Consider the following 17,015-nt stretch of genomic DNA (forward strand, 5'->3'; position numbering starts at 1 on the left):
GTCAAATTGTGCAATGTGTTTTAATCTCTCATCTTAAGCATAATATATAGTGGAAGGCTGCCTTTGGTTTTATAAAAGTTTAATAATTCAGTCTTTATGTAATTGTTATGCAAATCAGCTTCTGGATAGTATCCATCCACAGGCTTGCCGATTTGTCAAGTGGTCCTAAATCATTTCCAGCTGTATAAAGAGTACCTGGATATTCTTTGCTAACATATGTCATCTCAGACTAATCTTTATAATGACATACAGAAGCCTCATTGTAAAGAAGCCTTGATTGTCTCTTGCTCCATCAGCATGGTGGTACATCCGAGTGCTATTATAGATCAAAGCAGAGCCTGACAATGTAAGGCTGGCAGCATTTTGTAAACATCATCCAAACCAAGTGCTTCATTTTTATTAGTATCCTGAAGGGCTGTTTTTAAAAGTCGTGAAACTGTTTGCTCCTCCTGCTAAATTATTGCACTCCCTGAAAAGTATGTGAGTGCTCAGCAAGCAGCAATCCAAGCAGAGCATGTTAACTTCTGGATTTCACAACAGTCGTTTAGGAAGATACATTGATTGTGTGAGCTGCCATATCAGGTTGAGCTGAAATGGTTCCTATGATTTAATCTGTTTAAAGGGAAGACCAAATTCTGCAGTAAATTTTTGAGAGATACCTGGGCGAGCTGTGTGGGGATGGGGGGAAAGGAATTTACCTTTATTTCGTCTTTTCAAGTGGAACTATCCAGTCATAGGAAAGTAACCTTATAAGTTCAGCTCATACTTTGTCATTCAACCAGGTGCTTAGAAATCCTAAAACAAATCTCTGGGACACACTATGTTCCATTGGTGTTTCTGCGCTTCTTTCCTTTAGGATGCAAATTCCCGTTTGTCCACATGTGGCAGCCTATTGAGATTTCTCTGAATGTGATGTTCCACTGAAAGAAGCTTTGCTAAAGTCCATGTCTTATTTCACCCACCATTACTCTTGTTACACGTTCAGAGCTGTCTGTCTTCGGCTGTTTTTAAGTACTTACTCTGTTAACCCTCTCGTGTGTAACTTTGTGTGACTTCTGACTGAATGTTCCCCTTCATTAGGTGCATTGTGATTTATACAGCAATATTTATTTCGCCCCAAAGAGGGAACAGAACAGCTGAAGAAGAAAGTTATAATGTCCTTGAGGAAAATTCTGGCTCTTAGTAAGATTAAAATAAAAGAGTACATTTCAAAATTGTCTTGCATCCCAATACAGTTCCTTTGCACAATGTAAATCATCTTCATTTGAAATTCATAGAGCCCTTTTCTTTTATGGATCATTGTGGTTTGAATGAAATTCATGCTGCTTGGAAAGAATACTCTATCTTTTTATCACTGTCCCACATAAATGAAAATACAGCATTGATGATGACGTTGGCTTCTAGATTTGCCCCTACATATTTGGTGCAAAGTAGAGAAGGTCACCTTTTGTGGTATAGGAGTTTTACTGGACCAAGAAGTCAGGTGACAACTTTTAGCTACACCAGGGAAGCAGAATGTGGCCCCAGGATCCCTTGCAATATTACATAACATTGTAAAGGATGTTGGAGCACATCTATCTGGCCATACAGTGTTGCTATTTAGGGCAGCAGAAATGTATCAGGGTGGCCTTGTGGATCAGTGATGATTTAAATAATAAGTTAATTGTCCTTGTCTTTTATGTTCCAGACCCATTTATGTTTTGTGGAAATAGGACTTGAAGCTGGTTTTCTATTCTGGTTAATCAAGATCCTTGGTTAGCCATAACTGCAGATATTGCAAGCAACAAAATTAACTTTGGGGAGGGGTGCACATAGGTCAGTGGGAGAGCAGACAGGTTGCATTGTGTAAATGGGTGTTGCAAATATGTCTTCAGGTCCTCAGAAAGAAAACTTTTAGAAGTAGTTGTGGACTGACAGGGGCTGAGGAGGAAGGTTTTTATCTCTGGAGGTTTTGGATGACCCTGACTTTGTAGCTTTCTGACATGAGCAATTAGCTTAAGACACAAACAGATTTTTATCTCGATCTGAACTGGTTATAGCAGGTGATGTTCCTGGGTAACATCTGAATGAAACTGATAACAATTTTGTTGGAGTGCATACTACACATAAGGGGAGAAGTGTGTGTGAGAGTGAGTGAATGAGAGAGATTTCCCTCTCCCTTTTTTCTTTCTTCACATACTTCATTGGAGCCCTAATGAGGTCTCAGGAAGGAGCTACTGAGGGAGGAACCTTTATTGGAAGCAAGGAACAAAGGATATATGTGATATAATTTTAAGAGGGCAATAGTATAGTAGAGCGAGAATGTGAGGGACCATAGCTATGGTACTTTTTTCATTGCAAGAGCATTAGCAGGAGCAGTATTTGCCAGTGTTATAAGCTTGTGTTCATTTATTTACCATTATTTTAAAAGACACACAAAAAATCTGTTCTTTACATTAAATATATGTCATAGTAACACAAGTAGTGGCATATAAATATTCTTATGATAAATAAACATATACCACTTTGTGACGTCCATCTGAAAAGTGGTATATAAATGCCTTAAATAAAATAAATAATAAATGAGTTGTCCTTCAGTCTGTTATAAACCATTCAAAATTAGCCTCACCAGCTTGTGAAATGGCCAGCTGTGTAGTACATGATAATTTAACGTTCAGATTTGTATCTCACTTTTTCTCCATTGAGCTCATGTGAGAAACATGGGTGTGTTACACTCTTAAAATACTTTGAAAGTTATTTTTTATTTATTTAATTTGTATCCTGCCCTTCCTTCCAGCAGGAGCCCAGGGCGGCAAACAAGGCACTAAAAACACTTTAAAACATCATAAAAACAAATCTTAAAATACATTAAGACAAAACAGTGTTAAAAACAAATTAAAAACTTTTTTTAAAGTGTAAAAAACATTATTAAAAGTTGTCACACAGATGAGGTCCAGGATCTCTTCTCAGTCATCCCAGAGTGCAGGACATGGAATAATGGGCTCAAGTTGCAGGAAGCCAGATTTTGACTGAATATCAGGAAAAATGTTCTATTAGAGTGGTATGACAATGAAACCAATGACCTAGGGAGGTGGTGTGCTGTCCAACACTGGACGCATTCAAGAGGCAGCTGGACAGCCACCTGTCAGTTATGTTTTAAGTTGAGTCAGGAGGTTGGACTTGATGGCCTTATAGACCTCTTCCAACTCTACTGGTCTATGATTCTATGATTTTATCTTCGTAATAACTTTGTGACGTTGCTTACTGAACTTCATGACTAATCAGGGATATGATTCCAGGTATCCCCAGCCACAGTCCATGAATCAACACAGCTCCCTGCATTTTTGGACTCTCCTTGTAGTGTATCCATGGGAGTTATCATGATGAGCTCCTGCCACTCAGAGGGGAAATCCATTTAAGTCAGAGTGAGAGGCTAACAGTAGGTGGGTGGAATAAGTATTAGAAAATGTTTTGCTAGCATGAATTGTTTGATCTTCCTTCTTGGTTAGGCAGCTGTTTTTCACTTTCAGATTGGTTGGACTAGATGCCATTATTGAGAAAGCAGTAAATGTTTGCTCATTGTAATGCAATTTTAATGGATTAGTCAATTAACATATTTTGCTAGGTAGACAATTGTTGTTACTATGCAACTCAGTATTATTTACAATTGAATTTTTTTCTGATCCTTTATGAATTTGATATGCCTTTATTAGTTTGACTGAAATGTGATTTGGTGTAGGTTTCAATTTTAGTCCAAAGCAACTTCGGTAGCAAAACAGGAAAATTGTGCCTGAGATCTTGGGAGCTGCAAGTTAGAGTAGATATATGAGAGCCAGCAACAAAATGTTCTTCAGATTAATTAATGTGCGTAGTGCCTCACATCTCTGTGGGCTTCTTGAGACGCCCTTTTTATTATACTTTCATTATGACATCAGGGCAGTTATATACAATCCCACCTTCAATGCTGTTTGTGTTTGCAAATGTTTTGGGGCAGATACACTGCTTCATTTCCAGTCGATGAATGTCCTGTGATTTCCTGTTGAAATGTTGTAACTTTGTATACTACAATTGTTCTGGGGGTTTTCTGTCTCCTGATTTTGTTACATGATAGTGGGCTCTTTCTGGGAAAAGGACAGGATATAAATTTAATTAATAAATAAAATAAGACTGCCCCTCCAGATGGCAGTAATGTAATAACATTGGGGAAGTATCTTAGAACAACTAATAAAGTGAAACGATGTGAGATTGGTCCAGTATCCAGCACTAACGCACTATTATCACATCAGTGGCACATTGTATTTTACACCTGGGGAGGGAGAAAGAGTCCGGAGAGGCTTCCCCCCCCATTTCTCATCTTCCCTTTCCCCCTCCCTTCTCTCTCTTCCATCAATTTCCCCCTTTTATCCTCTGTTCCCCCTGTGTCTTCACTATTCCCCCCCTTATTTGTTCACCTTTCCCCTCCTTCTGTTTCCATCTTTCACTGTCTATCCCTCTTCTTCCACTAAGCTTCTTCTGCTCCAACACCCTTCATGTGTGTCTCTTCATTGCTCATTCCCCTCCCCCTGCTTCCTTCTCCAAACACACTCAGCCAACAACCAGCTACACTGTCCTGTTCAGAGCGGGATTCACGAGGCTGAGACGCAGGTGCAATCAAATCTTGTTTTATTAAAGTAATGGATACATCAAAAGCGGTACACTTCATAGAAATCTCTAAGCTAGCTCACTAGAATTCCCTAACTGGACTCTAGACATGCTCTGCGTGAAGAATGTTGACTCAGCAACTCAACCCAGAGAGCTGCAGTCTTAAGTAGGGAAAGTTTTAGATCATAATCTCTGGCTCCTTCACAAGTTCTGCCTCTGTCCTGTCCACTTCTCACGGCGTCGAGAGCGGGGTGAAGGGGTGTGTGCCTCCAACAGCTCGTCTGAAAGAACCATCTCCTTAGCAACCAGCTTGAGGTCAGGGGGCGGTGACGCGCTTGAGGCATCCCGAGAACCACTTGGTAAAGGGGGAGTCAATGCCCCCTCTGGAACATCTTCCAACAGCTCCTCCGACCTGTCTGGGGGCGGCACACTCTCTGCTTCCGAGACTGCACCATCCGTAGGAACTGGCCCGGAGTCAAACTCACTCCCCCTCCCAAGGTCTTGCCCAGACTCAACAATTCCTTGGTCTTCCGCTTCTGACAGCTGGGAAACCTGGAACTCATGTCTCTCCCCCCCCCGGCCTTTGTGGGGAAGTGGAGACTCAACATACACAAGTCCTGGTGCCAACCATTTTTTATGACAATGGACCTGAGTGAATCGGACATGTACTGCACATTTACACATGTATTTTGGCTTTGAATTGAGGAAATTTGCCTCCTTTGCATTCCCCCCCCCATTTTTTTTAACTTCTGCAAAAGTGCTTTGCTGAGTCTGCTGAGGTGGTGCTGTTTTGACTACACAATGATCAGCACTGAACATAAGAAACAGAGTGGTTGCTTGCACTGGGTTCAATAGACCAATGGCCGTTCTGAGTATAGGGCAGCTTCTTGCTGTCACATGACCCCGTGGTCTGCTCCAGGTCTCTTAACTGCAAGTCCTCTGTTAGATTTGCCCTGGCCCTGTGAGGAGGAGTGTGAATCTGGTGCCTGTGTGGCTTTGCCTTGGCATGTTTCCTAGTCCACATACAGATGTTTTTTGACAGTGGCACCTGGACAATACTTGATTTGGGGCCTGAGATTTTTCCATTGTTGCTTTCAGATTCAATGAAAGCTTTGAGCTTGTATTAGTGGCAAAAAATTGGCTCATGAACATCATTGTTCTGTAACATAAACCTTATTCCTAAGGAGCAATAACTCAATACATTTATGAAATTATTCTTGGCATGATAGTTACATTTGCAAATTTACATTAAGGAAGTAGACCCATTTTTCCTAATTTCTAAAAGAGATTAATAAGCAAATCCCTCTGCTTCCTCCCCGTCACATATTTGCCACAGGTGTATCTACATTTTACATGGGATAAAGTTCTGACTTACTGGGGTTCTGGTTGTAGCAAAAGTTAAAAATCCCTTTCCATGAAACAGCTGTCTATTGTAGGCCCTAGGTGTTTTTTTAATCTTTCATCTTCTATAAATATTAAATTGCTTTAGAAAAATAAGCCATCACTGTTACAAGTTAAGTATGCTGAAACTCAATATTCACAATGATAATTGCAAATATGAACAGCAAAGTTGGGAGTGGGGAAAAGAAGCCCTCATCCTCAATTCCAGTATTTCACTATGTAATGCCCTGAAGTGTGTGAGGTGGGGATAAGTATAGTTTTGAAGGACTTTGAACTGCAATAGAAGTGTGTGGATTTGGGGGCAACCTTTTTCTCAAATAAAATAATTTAATAATTAAATCTTGTAATGTATTCACTTTGCAATATATTCATTTTCCCAGGCTATGGTCTGAAGGCACATGAGGCTAGCACCCTGCGGAAGCTAAGCAGGGTCAGGTCTGTCAGTGCCTCGATGGGAGACCGCCTGGGAACTATATGTAAGCTGCCTTGGGTTTCTATCATGAAAAGAAAGGCAAGGTATAAATGCAATAAATAATTTTTAGATGTAACCAAGCATAAATTGCATATGGGTATGTTATGAAACAAATAGGCTTTTCCTGTAAATGCTTTTTACACATAGTAAATTGCTTTGATAGTAGAAATAACAAAAACGGCAAAGTATGTTGAGAGACCATTCCATAAACCCTAGTGTAGCAGTACCTGAACAAGCAGAAGTGAGTTTTGGGTTCATGTTGTTACCCTCCAGTGCAGCTAGGGTGGTCAGATGTCCTTTTTTATAGAGAAAAGCCCCCTGTTTGAGAGGCTGTGCAGTCTAAAAGCTGCTTAAATATAAAGAACCATTACAAGAGAGAGTAGGGGCCTTGAGCTTGCCCATAAACAGTAAGCAGCACATGGACAGGAGACTACACAAACACACAGATCACCCTGTCACATTCTTCCCTGCTATGATGAGATATGTTGTGTCTCTATTTAAATTTTAATAATAATAGAAATTATTATTTGCATCTAGACATAGATATAAATAAGCTCATGCAAATGTAATGCAAATCTTTGTCCTCTTTTTTTGGCAATGCATAAGTGGCCACCCTAAGCGCAGCCACCCTGGGCTCCTACTGGGAGGAAGGGTGGGATACAAATCTAATAAATAATGAGAAGATATATCCATCCATTTTCTGCTTTATCACTGTGTCCAAATTGGGAGGAAATTTTAAGATACAATTTGTTGAAAGAAGAGAGAATCAAACTATGGTTTATAATACAGGTTGTTAACAAACCCTGGTTTAAACTAACAAGAGTTTCCTGCAATGTGTTTTAAAACAGGTAGTGGATGCTTTCAATCTCCTCATGGCTGCACTGGAGACAAAGAGTGAGGAGCATGTGAGCCTCATTCTTGTTTTCTTGCTTGTTCACATGTTACTTTCAGAACAAATCAACTGGTGGATTGTTTTGAAAACAGTCACCTTTTATTAATTTCTGAAAGAGTAAGACTAAGAGTAATACATGTGATTGTGTTAGTGTGTTTTTATCACTGAGCAATAACTCCAAACCCCCACTGCTGCCTGGTGAGGTGTGTGATGGAGCAGTGGAGCTGCCACCACACATGCAGCCCCATCACTCATGTTGGCCAGGGCAGAAGGTGGTGGTGGTGGGAACAGACAAATCACTGTGCCAGTTTGGAGCTGGCACAGCAATTGGGCCCAATGCCATCAAGTGATGGCAGTGTGGTAGCTTATGATCCAGCAGATCCCAGGCAAATTCAGCCTGTTCCTGACCCCAGAATAACCCAATTTTGAGGCTTTCCATGTGCTGTGCTGTTGAGAATCCAAGTGGCGGTACTTTCACCTGCTTGTTTATCAGTTAGGGCAGGGAGTGGAAGACTGGGTGGAGGGAAACTTCTGCACAATCTACCCCCAGCTCAGTGCAAAGAGGGTTTGTATTGTAGCCTTACTAAGAATGTTTTCATGTGTTTTCTCCTATTGTAGTTGTACATCATTGTGGTGAAAAATCTTGCTATCTCCATTAGCCTTGTCCTTTAACACAAAACATTGGAGAGCACACTACAATATCAATGAAAAACTACCTGCATAGGTTGCATAAGGACTTACTAATTTATTTGCTAGTAATACTTTCCTTGTGTCTATCATGCTTGTATAGTAGGATTTGGAATTGTGCTCTGATGGAAACATTGACATAAAAAACTTGTGAGATTAATTATTTATTTATTAGATTTATATCCCTCCCTTCCTCCCAGTAGGAGCCCAAACCAAATGTCTCAATCAGATGCCTTAGAAACAAAATGGTTTCCTTTCCTTTTGTGTATTAATAACAGTCCTTTGGTACAAAGATAGACATCTTGACACAAGTCATTATGATGCACAGCAATATAGCACATCAAACTTTTTCTCATTGTCTTTATTTTTTCTAATGTGGTTAATCTTTGGAAACTTCCTCCCCAAATAACTGCAAGCTTACTCATTTGTATTTTGCTATTCAAAGGTTCTTGTTCTCTATTATTATACCTGGAAAATTTCTCAAAAAATATATACAGCAAGATTTCCTTTCCTTTCCCTGGATTACTAGGAAAATCTCGCTGTATATTTTAAAAAATATTTCTTCTGTTTTTTTTTTTTTTTATGGATCCTAAAAGAAATTTTCTTCAGACATACTTGGAAAGTTTGCTTTCCCGCTTTCCTCCCTTATTTGTCAGGATTTCCTCTTCCTTCCAAACTGTCTTTTGTCTTATTATCCCCTCATTCCTCTCCTCTCATTTTTCTCTCTGGCTCATTTTGCATGTAACTCTAAGCCAAAAGCATGAACACACAAGCATGTGGGTTCTCACAATGAAAAATTATGACTGCATCACTCTCCCTCAGTCCTGCTGTTGCTGTGCTACCCAGAGCTAAGCTATGCTTTAGCTTAGCATTAAATCCGAACCCCGGCTAGCAGTTTGCCTCATTCCAGACAAACGACGAGTGTAAGCCAAAAACAAACCTTTGCTACAACTCGTGGTTTGTCTGGAGTGAGACAAATCACAAACTTGGATTCAGATGTGACACTAAGTCAGATCATGGCTTAGCTCTGCATGGGGATGGGATCCATTGGCTGGTACTGGTTTGAAAGCATTCTGTCGATCTAACAGGCTGATATCGATTTGAGTTCATTCTTTGTCCACTAGCCACTGCTTTTGCTGATCCATTTTTTCCTTGCAAATTTTTTTTTGATATTGCTGTCAATATTTTTTAAAGGAAATATCAATAAACTTGAGGATATTATCAATAAAATTATAATTCTAAATATTGATATTTTAGAGGTGGATTTTTAAAAAAATAAATCTGTTTTCGAAAATAGCCATGGAAAATCACTACACAAAAATCTGATCTGCAACAATAAAGAATAAGCAAATTAATGGAAAAATGGAAAATTTGGTACCAAATCTGAACTGGACAGAATTCTAGCACATTCCAGTACAACAGCAGCAGAAACAGGGGGAACCAAAGTGGCTGTGACTTTTACTGTGAGTGCCCGCATGCTTGTACTTTCACACTCAGTCATGGTTTGGCTTAATGTTGTGTATGAACTGGGCCTCTTTCATCTTGTAGTGTTATGCCATACATTAACAACTTGGCAGACAAAATATCAATATCATCCATGATTGTTCATAGAATATTCTTATTTCACATAACCATTTGCTATATTCAGGGCCGGTTCCAAAGGGCGGCCAGGTTGGGCACTGGCCCGAGGACCCCACAGCTACAGGAGCCCCTGGGGGACCCTCCACTCCCCTTCCGCAATCTATGGCACGAGCCGCACCGCGGATAGCAAGACAAGAGCTTCCGAGCCACCCGCCACCATCCCCCCAGCTTCACCTACCTTTCTCTGCTGTTCTTTGCCATCAATCAAGATGGCAGCCGAGGTTTCCGTAAGGGACTGAAGCCTCTGCTGCCATCTTGGTTGATGGCAGGTAGGTGAAGCGGGGGGATGGTGGCAGGCGGTGGTGGCGGGTGGCTCGGAAGCTCTTGTCTTGAGATCCGCAGCGCAGCTCGTGCCACAGATCGCGGAAGGGGAGCGGAGGGACCCGGGGCAGGCTGATGCCCAAGGGCCCCAGCATTCCTGGAGCCAGCCCTGGCTATATTCTATGAACCACTTATTCATATTCTCTTGCAATATGAATACATAAAGAAACTTATAAAGAGACTTGTTTTCTTTTGTATAGTAAAACGCTCATTTCATATTTATAGAAATATTACTTGATTGGAGAAAAAACAAGGAGTGAAAAGCGAACAGTTCAATTACAAAACCATTTATTTTGTATGGTTTTTTGAGCACTTACCCAAGCGCTATCTCCTTGAGCTATGGCTGTAAAGAGCTAAGGATTCAGCCTTAGGGAGGGAGCTTAAGAAATGTGATTTTTTTCTATGACGGAAAATATTACTGATGTATTTTTTGAAATGCGTTTATGCATACCACCAACCTTAATGACATTTTCCCCCATTTGCACATTAGGTATCATCAATGGATCATCACTTATGCTTCACATCACTGATATCCTAATTAAGACAAGTCTCCAGGAAAAAAGCAGAACTCTGGTTGGACCTGTTTGCTGTTCTGTCACTATAGAAGCCAAATGGTGCAAACATAGTGGCAATCCTGGTCCGGAGCTGTCCATTCCAAAAGTCTATGTTGATGTGAGAGGTGGACTGATGCAGGTCTGTATATGGATTATGCTGAATAATTCTTATTTGTTTATCTGTGGGCAATATTAAATTGAGTAGCATAAGAAAAATCCACCAGATTAGAGAACATTTTAAACCATGTGTATTTTTTAAAAAATATATGAAACTGACATTAGAAATGACATTACAAATGTAGTACAGTAATACCTCGCATTAACGTACTCAGTGGGACCAGAGCGAGTACATAAACCGAAAATGTCCTTAAAGTGAAGCGCTACCTTTTAAAACTTTTTTTACCTCTCCTTCATGTGGAGCCTCAAAGCCCTGCACTAAAGCCTCTGCTGCTGTGCTGCCGCACCTCTCAGCTGATCGCGATTGCGCCTCCCAGCTAATTTGCGGTGGCACGATCGCGTCTATTTCCACCCCCACGTGCTAAAGCCTCTGCTGCTGCGCTGCATTTCTGGAGAAATACAGGCATATGGAGCATGTACGTTATAGCGAGGTGACGTTAAGTGAAGCAACGTTAAGCGGGGTATGCCTGTATCAGATTACTAATAAAACTCCAGCACTCTCTGTGCTGTGCAATCATGATCCTGCCGTAACACCTCTAATAAGTAAACATCAGTCTTACAGCAGTATTGGAAACATTCACAGGGAATCACTTCATAGCCTTAATTGTGACAGGTTTTTAATATTCATTTCACAAAACATCCAGTAACTTGAAAAGAATCCTAAGAATAGTGAATAAACATGGCAGATGTCCAGATCCTATGTGCTATCTGTTGTGCTTATTCCCTGCTTCTCAGCTCCTAAAATGGCTTGCAATTCATATCCACAAAAGGGACAATATATTAGGCAATACAGAGAAATTTATGGCTATATTTTCTGCCCCCTGTGGCTGATGTTATACGCCCAGTTCCAGGCTCTTCTATATAGAGGCAAGGGGCAGAAAGTGCAGAGCTTGGAAAAGTTACTTTTTTTGAACTACAACTCCCATCAGCCCCAGCCAGCATGGCCACTGGATTGGGTTGATGGGAGTTGTAGTTCAAAAAAGTAACTTTTCCAAACTCTGAGAAAGTGCTGCACATGGACTCAAGGGCCTGGCTGATGGTAAAGATGGCAACCTACACCAGCAGCCCTTCCACCGATCTGCAGAATTTTGTAGTCTCTAGCATTTGCCTACATGATCCATGGTTCAGGCTTGTTCCTCCAGAGAGAAAGGACAGAAGGAGCTGCAGAGGGACAGAGGCTGGGTTATGGTAAAGATGACAACTCACAGCAGCAGGCCTTTTGATGTGACATGACCGATATGCTCAAACACTGTATGCAACCTGTGACTAGCTGAGGTTAGCGGCCTATCTTGAGAGAGAAGAGCAGAAAGAGCAACATGAGGACTTGAGCAGTTGTTGGACAGTGGCCTGGTTTCCACAATACGCTAAACCAAACCTCCTGAAGAAGAGTGCACCACCACTTTGCTCCTCCCTTATTCTTTTTGCTGCTGTTCCATGCTGAGCTGATCTAAGCCAAGGTTTGCCTTTGCGTACTATTTGAACCAGGGCTCATGGTTAAGCTGTCTCTTCACTAACCATGTTCTTGGTTACGGTTTCTGGTCAGTAAGGAGAGGGCTGAATCACAAGCCCTGGTTTGGATGGCATGCTGAGCCAAACCTTGTGGCACAGCAAAAAGGGACTGGGCAGGAGCAAACGGTTGTCACCACTTCTCTGAGAGCCCATACATTTGAGTCTCTTCCCCTCTGGTGCGGCACAGTTACAAGGTTTTACCACTCCCTGTTTCCTGAGTTTCCAACACCTTCTTGTAATGGTACTGTGCCAGAGGGAGAAAAGGCACTTTTGGGAGGGAAGAAGAGGGATTTCCACCACCACTTCCCAAACGTTTGGTAGAAGGATAGTAGACTGCTAGAAACCAGGTTGCAGGTTCACCACCCTATCCTTCCAAATGTGTTTTCCATATGTTTTCTCATAGACTTACATTACAAAGCCTAAGTGATACTTGGTTCTCAAGTACCTGGATCAATAGTCTTGTATGCAAACAAGATATTTGACCTAAATGAAGCTGATGCCAACAGCTCCCCTCCCCTTTTTATTTTTGCATCCATTCTTGATGGTACAGAATCCTTAAGAGTTTTTCTCTTGTATTTAGAGAACATCTCACGGCTGTTTCATTTTTCAGTTCTATGAGAAAGCACCCACAAAAAGATTTGTCATAGTAATCTTTAGATTCCTGAGGTTGCAAATCATTTACTATTAAATACCATGCAGATGTGGTTAACATGCACCCAACATTAAACAAATCTTTCCATCTTTTTTTATTGCTGCTTACCTTGTGAGTTTACTTCTCCTGCATACACCCTTTTTCCTGCTGTTAGAGATACCATATATATTCAGAACATTAATGTACATTTTTCTTCATATTTTTAATAAACTTAAAACTCCTTCCTTCTGTTTTGATTAGATATGTTTTTATTAGTTTTTATTTTAAATTATCTGAGAACTGGTGTAATGTAGTGGCAAAGATTGTGAGCCACAAAGTCTACTTTTCAGGGTTTTTTTAATCTCAGCCATGTATTCACAAGGTGGCCTTAGGCAAGCTACAATCATTCACCCCTTTGCTACCCCATTCCTTTGCTATATGGGGGTAAAACTGTATAAGATTGTTGTCTTACTGTACAAGATTGTTGCTGTTAGATTGTTCTATTTTTATATAGTGCCAGTTATTGTATATGGTGTTTTACAAAAAACAAGAAAACAAGTCCATACACCAGTGACTTTACAATCTAAAAATAGACATGGGGAAATAGCTGAGGGCAATAAACCTCTCCTACTGTTGCTCCCCAGTAACTGGTGTTGAGAGGCCTACTTCCTATGAACCTGGCGGTAGCATTTAGTCATCATGATTAGTAGCCACTGGAGGCAGAGTTAAACAAGAGAAGAATATATGAATTCATCTACATGTACTTAGGTTTAGTTATAGTAGAGTGCTAGGATTATTAGACACCATAGGATTGGTTAATGATTACATTGAGAGTCTGCATGATGAGCTTTGAACATTCAAAAAATGTTATATGTATGTTGTCCTCCTCATCTGTTAGAGGTCTTGAAGCAAATTACAGGTGCTAGTTTAAGCAATTGTATATGTTCTTGATGCATCTGCAGTGTTATCTGTCCCATATGAAAACACTAGTTACAGCAGGTATCCTTAAATCCCCCTAATTTTGTTCCTTTCCATTTCCTTTTCTTATCCATATGTCTAGAAACAAATAAGGGGCCAAAGACTACACCTATACCACAAGGCCAGACCTCTCCCCACTATCCTCTGGCAGATTTACCTGTACAATCTAAACCATAGTGTATCAAGAATGCAGAGCAGCATACTGCTGAAAGATGTTTGCAAAGCAAATATGTCAAGCTAGGTTTTTCAAGAGGGGGAGGAAAATCTTCTAGTTTAAGATAGGACCAGGCAAAAACCTTGGTTAACTCAGATTCTATGAGGCCATTTTTTTAAAACGGAAAGTTATTGATAGATAATATTTGCTGCATCTAGCAGTCTTGTAAAAATCATGTTAGATGTAGGGTTCTTTTAATAAGAACTGCAAGATTTCCTAGCTTCTTCTGCATCCCATCTTTTTTTGTTTTGGTAAGTAGCAGAAGATCAGCTTGCCCCTGCTCACCTCCTCCAAACGTATACAATAAGGAAGATGCCTGTGCCTTCTCTGTATCTGTGTTCCATTAAACTGATTGACAATAGGCTATGCCTATTTTATTTTCGTCTTCTCTGGGGGTTCTCTGGTTAATTTTAAAGGATATTACATCCAAACACAACTTCTCGGTCTCCTTTCACTTGACCTCTGTTCTGTGAAGTGGGGACAAGGCCAAGAATCTTGTCTTTTCTGCTTGCTACTACCGAAGGGTGTAATTTTTTAAAAAAATTGATTTAAGGTAGTTCACCATGAGTTGTCATAAGAAACCCTGCTGCTAGCTTTTTGCACTAAGAATGTTTGCCACTATAAATAAGTTCTGCCTTTTTAAGTATTTCAGGGCCAGGGTCTTAACTTCTAAACCCTTCAAGATGCTTGAGCCTGTTTATCTGATACGTCTGGAGAATTCCTAGAATAAATTTGCTAGCAATTAAGTTGGCTTCATGAATGGCTGAACATAAAGTGCTTAAATGTTTTTAAAGTTGCTAAATTTAGTTTTCTTTTTATAAGGTTTTTTGGGGACAAGAGCATTTGAACTGCTTGGTGCTTCTACATGAACTTCTGCAAACTTATCTTGTACAAGAAGGCAGAATGGATGGGCAGAGCACCGATCAAATACATCTGATACAAACCCCTACAGACAGGAACCAGGGTTCTAAAACAGAACATACATCAGATGATCTGCGAACAGGCCTGTTCCAATACATACAAGATACAGGTACAAAGAATATCTTAAAAATGCACTTCAATTAGAAAACAATTTCATTAGTAGCCTATTAGATATCACTTTCCTTTAGCAGTATTTTTTTTGTAATTAAAAAAGCATCTGGCAGAAAAATACCTTCTTGATTTCTTTCCATTTTACTATGACCTTTTAAAACTTAGGGAAATTGCTTTTTTATTTTCCCTCCTTTTGATCCCAAGGGATTTGTTTTTAACTGTTTTGGTCTCATAAACTAGCATGCTCCCTTTTTAGAAATTATATAACTAATTATGTCTTTTCCCCTCCTAATTTGATAGAGGCACAGAAACTACCCGGTGCCTATGAAGTTGTGTTTTACAATGAAACAGAGGATAATCCAGGAATGATGTTATGGAGATACCCAGAACCCAGAGTGCTCACCCTTGTAAGAATAACTCCAGTTCCTTTTAACACCACTGAAGATCCTGATATTAGCACTGCAGATCTTGGAGATGTCCTTCAGGTTGGTAGCATTTTTATTTATTTGGAAAGTATGTTATACAGTGCCAGTGGGAAGTCATTTAATTTTTTAACACATCTCTGGTTTATAACGACCTTAAAATGACTGGAAATGTTGATTGTGGATTTCTTTTAGCTTTGATTTGAATAAACCTAAAAAAATCACTCTGCAGACATAAAGCTACTCAGGACAAAAGGATCAGGAGTAGGTCATAGGATCACACACTCCCCACTCATGTATATGTCTGCCCACCCCATATCCTGAACTAAATTTGCTGTTAAACCAGCTCAGAATGAACCTAGGGACAATCCTAAACATCTATGCAGTATCCTAGATTAAAAACTGAGTTCTGAAAGGGTACTTGTTAACAGATACTAGTATATTTGTTTCATCCATTCATACATATGAAAGGTCTTCCTGTCATTTGGGGAACTTCCTGGATCTTCTGCTGTCATTTGAGGCACAGGTGAGCTCAGTGGTGCAGAATACCTTCCACCAGTTTGGGTTGTAATTGAACTGTCACTGTATCTGGATAGAGATAATCTGGTTGCCTTAATCTCTGCTCTGGTAACCTCACGGTTAGATATTGCAATGTGTTTTACTTAGGGCTGTCTTTCAAGACTACTTGGAAACTGCAGCTAGTGCAGAAAGTGGCTGCCTGGTTGTTGACAGGCTCAAGGCAAGATAATCATATAACACCAATTCTGGCATAGCTCATACAGGCATTGTCTGCCTGTATGTTTCCAGCCCAATTAAAAATGCTGGTTTTGACCTATAAAGCCCTGACTCAGGAACCTAGTATCTTTTGGAACACCTCTCCCAACATGAGCATACCCAGATCCTTTGGTCTTCATCTCAGACCCTCCTCCCGGCACCCCCTATGAGGGAGAGTCAGAGGGTGGCGACAAGGGGCCCTTTAACCAAGGGCAAGATCACCTTAGTAGAATACTGTTTTGGGGACGGGGAGATCCTGTGGATGTGCTTTAGCCCTATGACAGTATACTTCATTGGCATGATTTAGGATATGCCACAAAACTCACCACACAGGTATTTTATTATTTAATGACACTAATGTCCAGTCCTGGATCTTTTGTGGAAAAGCCCTTTCAAATTTAGAGCAAGGTTGTATGAAAGGCTTTTCCTGTAATTAGATGCAATTAGGTTCTTTTGCCCTTTCCATAGCAAAGCTAGGTCTCTAAGACTCCACTTTGTAACACCATATTAGGTGACTCTTCACTTCTATTCTCACCCCTCTACATCTGCAGTAGTAACTAAGCATCTAGCCGAAGCAATCTGGGTAGGTTACCCAGTGTACTGTGTAATATATGAGGAGATCTGTAAAGTGGGTATTAATGCCCAATAACAAGAACCAGTGATACTGGGAAGAGATGTTATGGGAGCACA

General features: G+C 40.4%; 1 protein-coding gene across 10 annotated transcripts in view; it reads left to right on the plus strand.

Moving 5' to 3' along the window:
- The window catches only part of VPS13B (vacuolar protein sorting 13 homolog B), a 590,935-nt gene that overhangs the window by 463,123 nt on the left and 110,797 nt on the right, over positions 1 to 17,015 (plus strand). For all 10 annotated transcript variants that reach the window (XM_061603888.1, XM_061603895.1, XM_061603940.1 and 7 more), the window contains 3 exons: positions 10,525 to 10,727; positions 14,920 to 15,127; positions 15,430 to 15,614. In XM_061603888.1, the coding sequence (XP_061459872.1) occupies positions 10,525 to 10,727; positions 14,920 to 15,127; positions 15,430 to 15,614 (596 nt within the window). The remainder of the gene's footprint in view (positions 1 to 10,524; positions 10,728 to 14,919; positions 15,128 to 15,429; positions 15,615 to 17,015) is intronic.

The sequence above is a fragment of the Rhineura floridana genome, chromosome 1, assembly GCF_030035675.1.
Source record: "Rhineura floridana isolate rRhiFlo1 chromosome 1, rRhiFlo1.hap2, whole genome shotgun sequence".
Taxonomy (NCBI): Eukaryota; Metazoa; Chordata; class Lepidosauria; order Squamata; family Rhineuridae; genus Rhineura; species Rhineura floridana.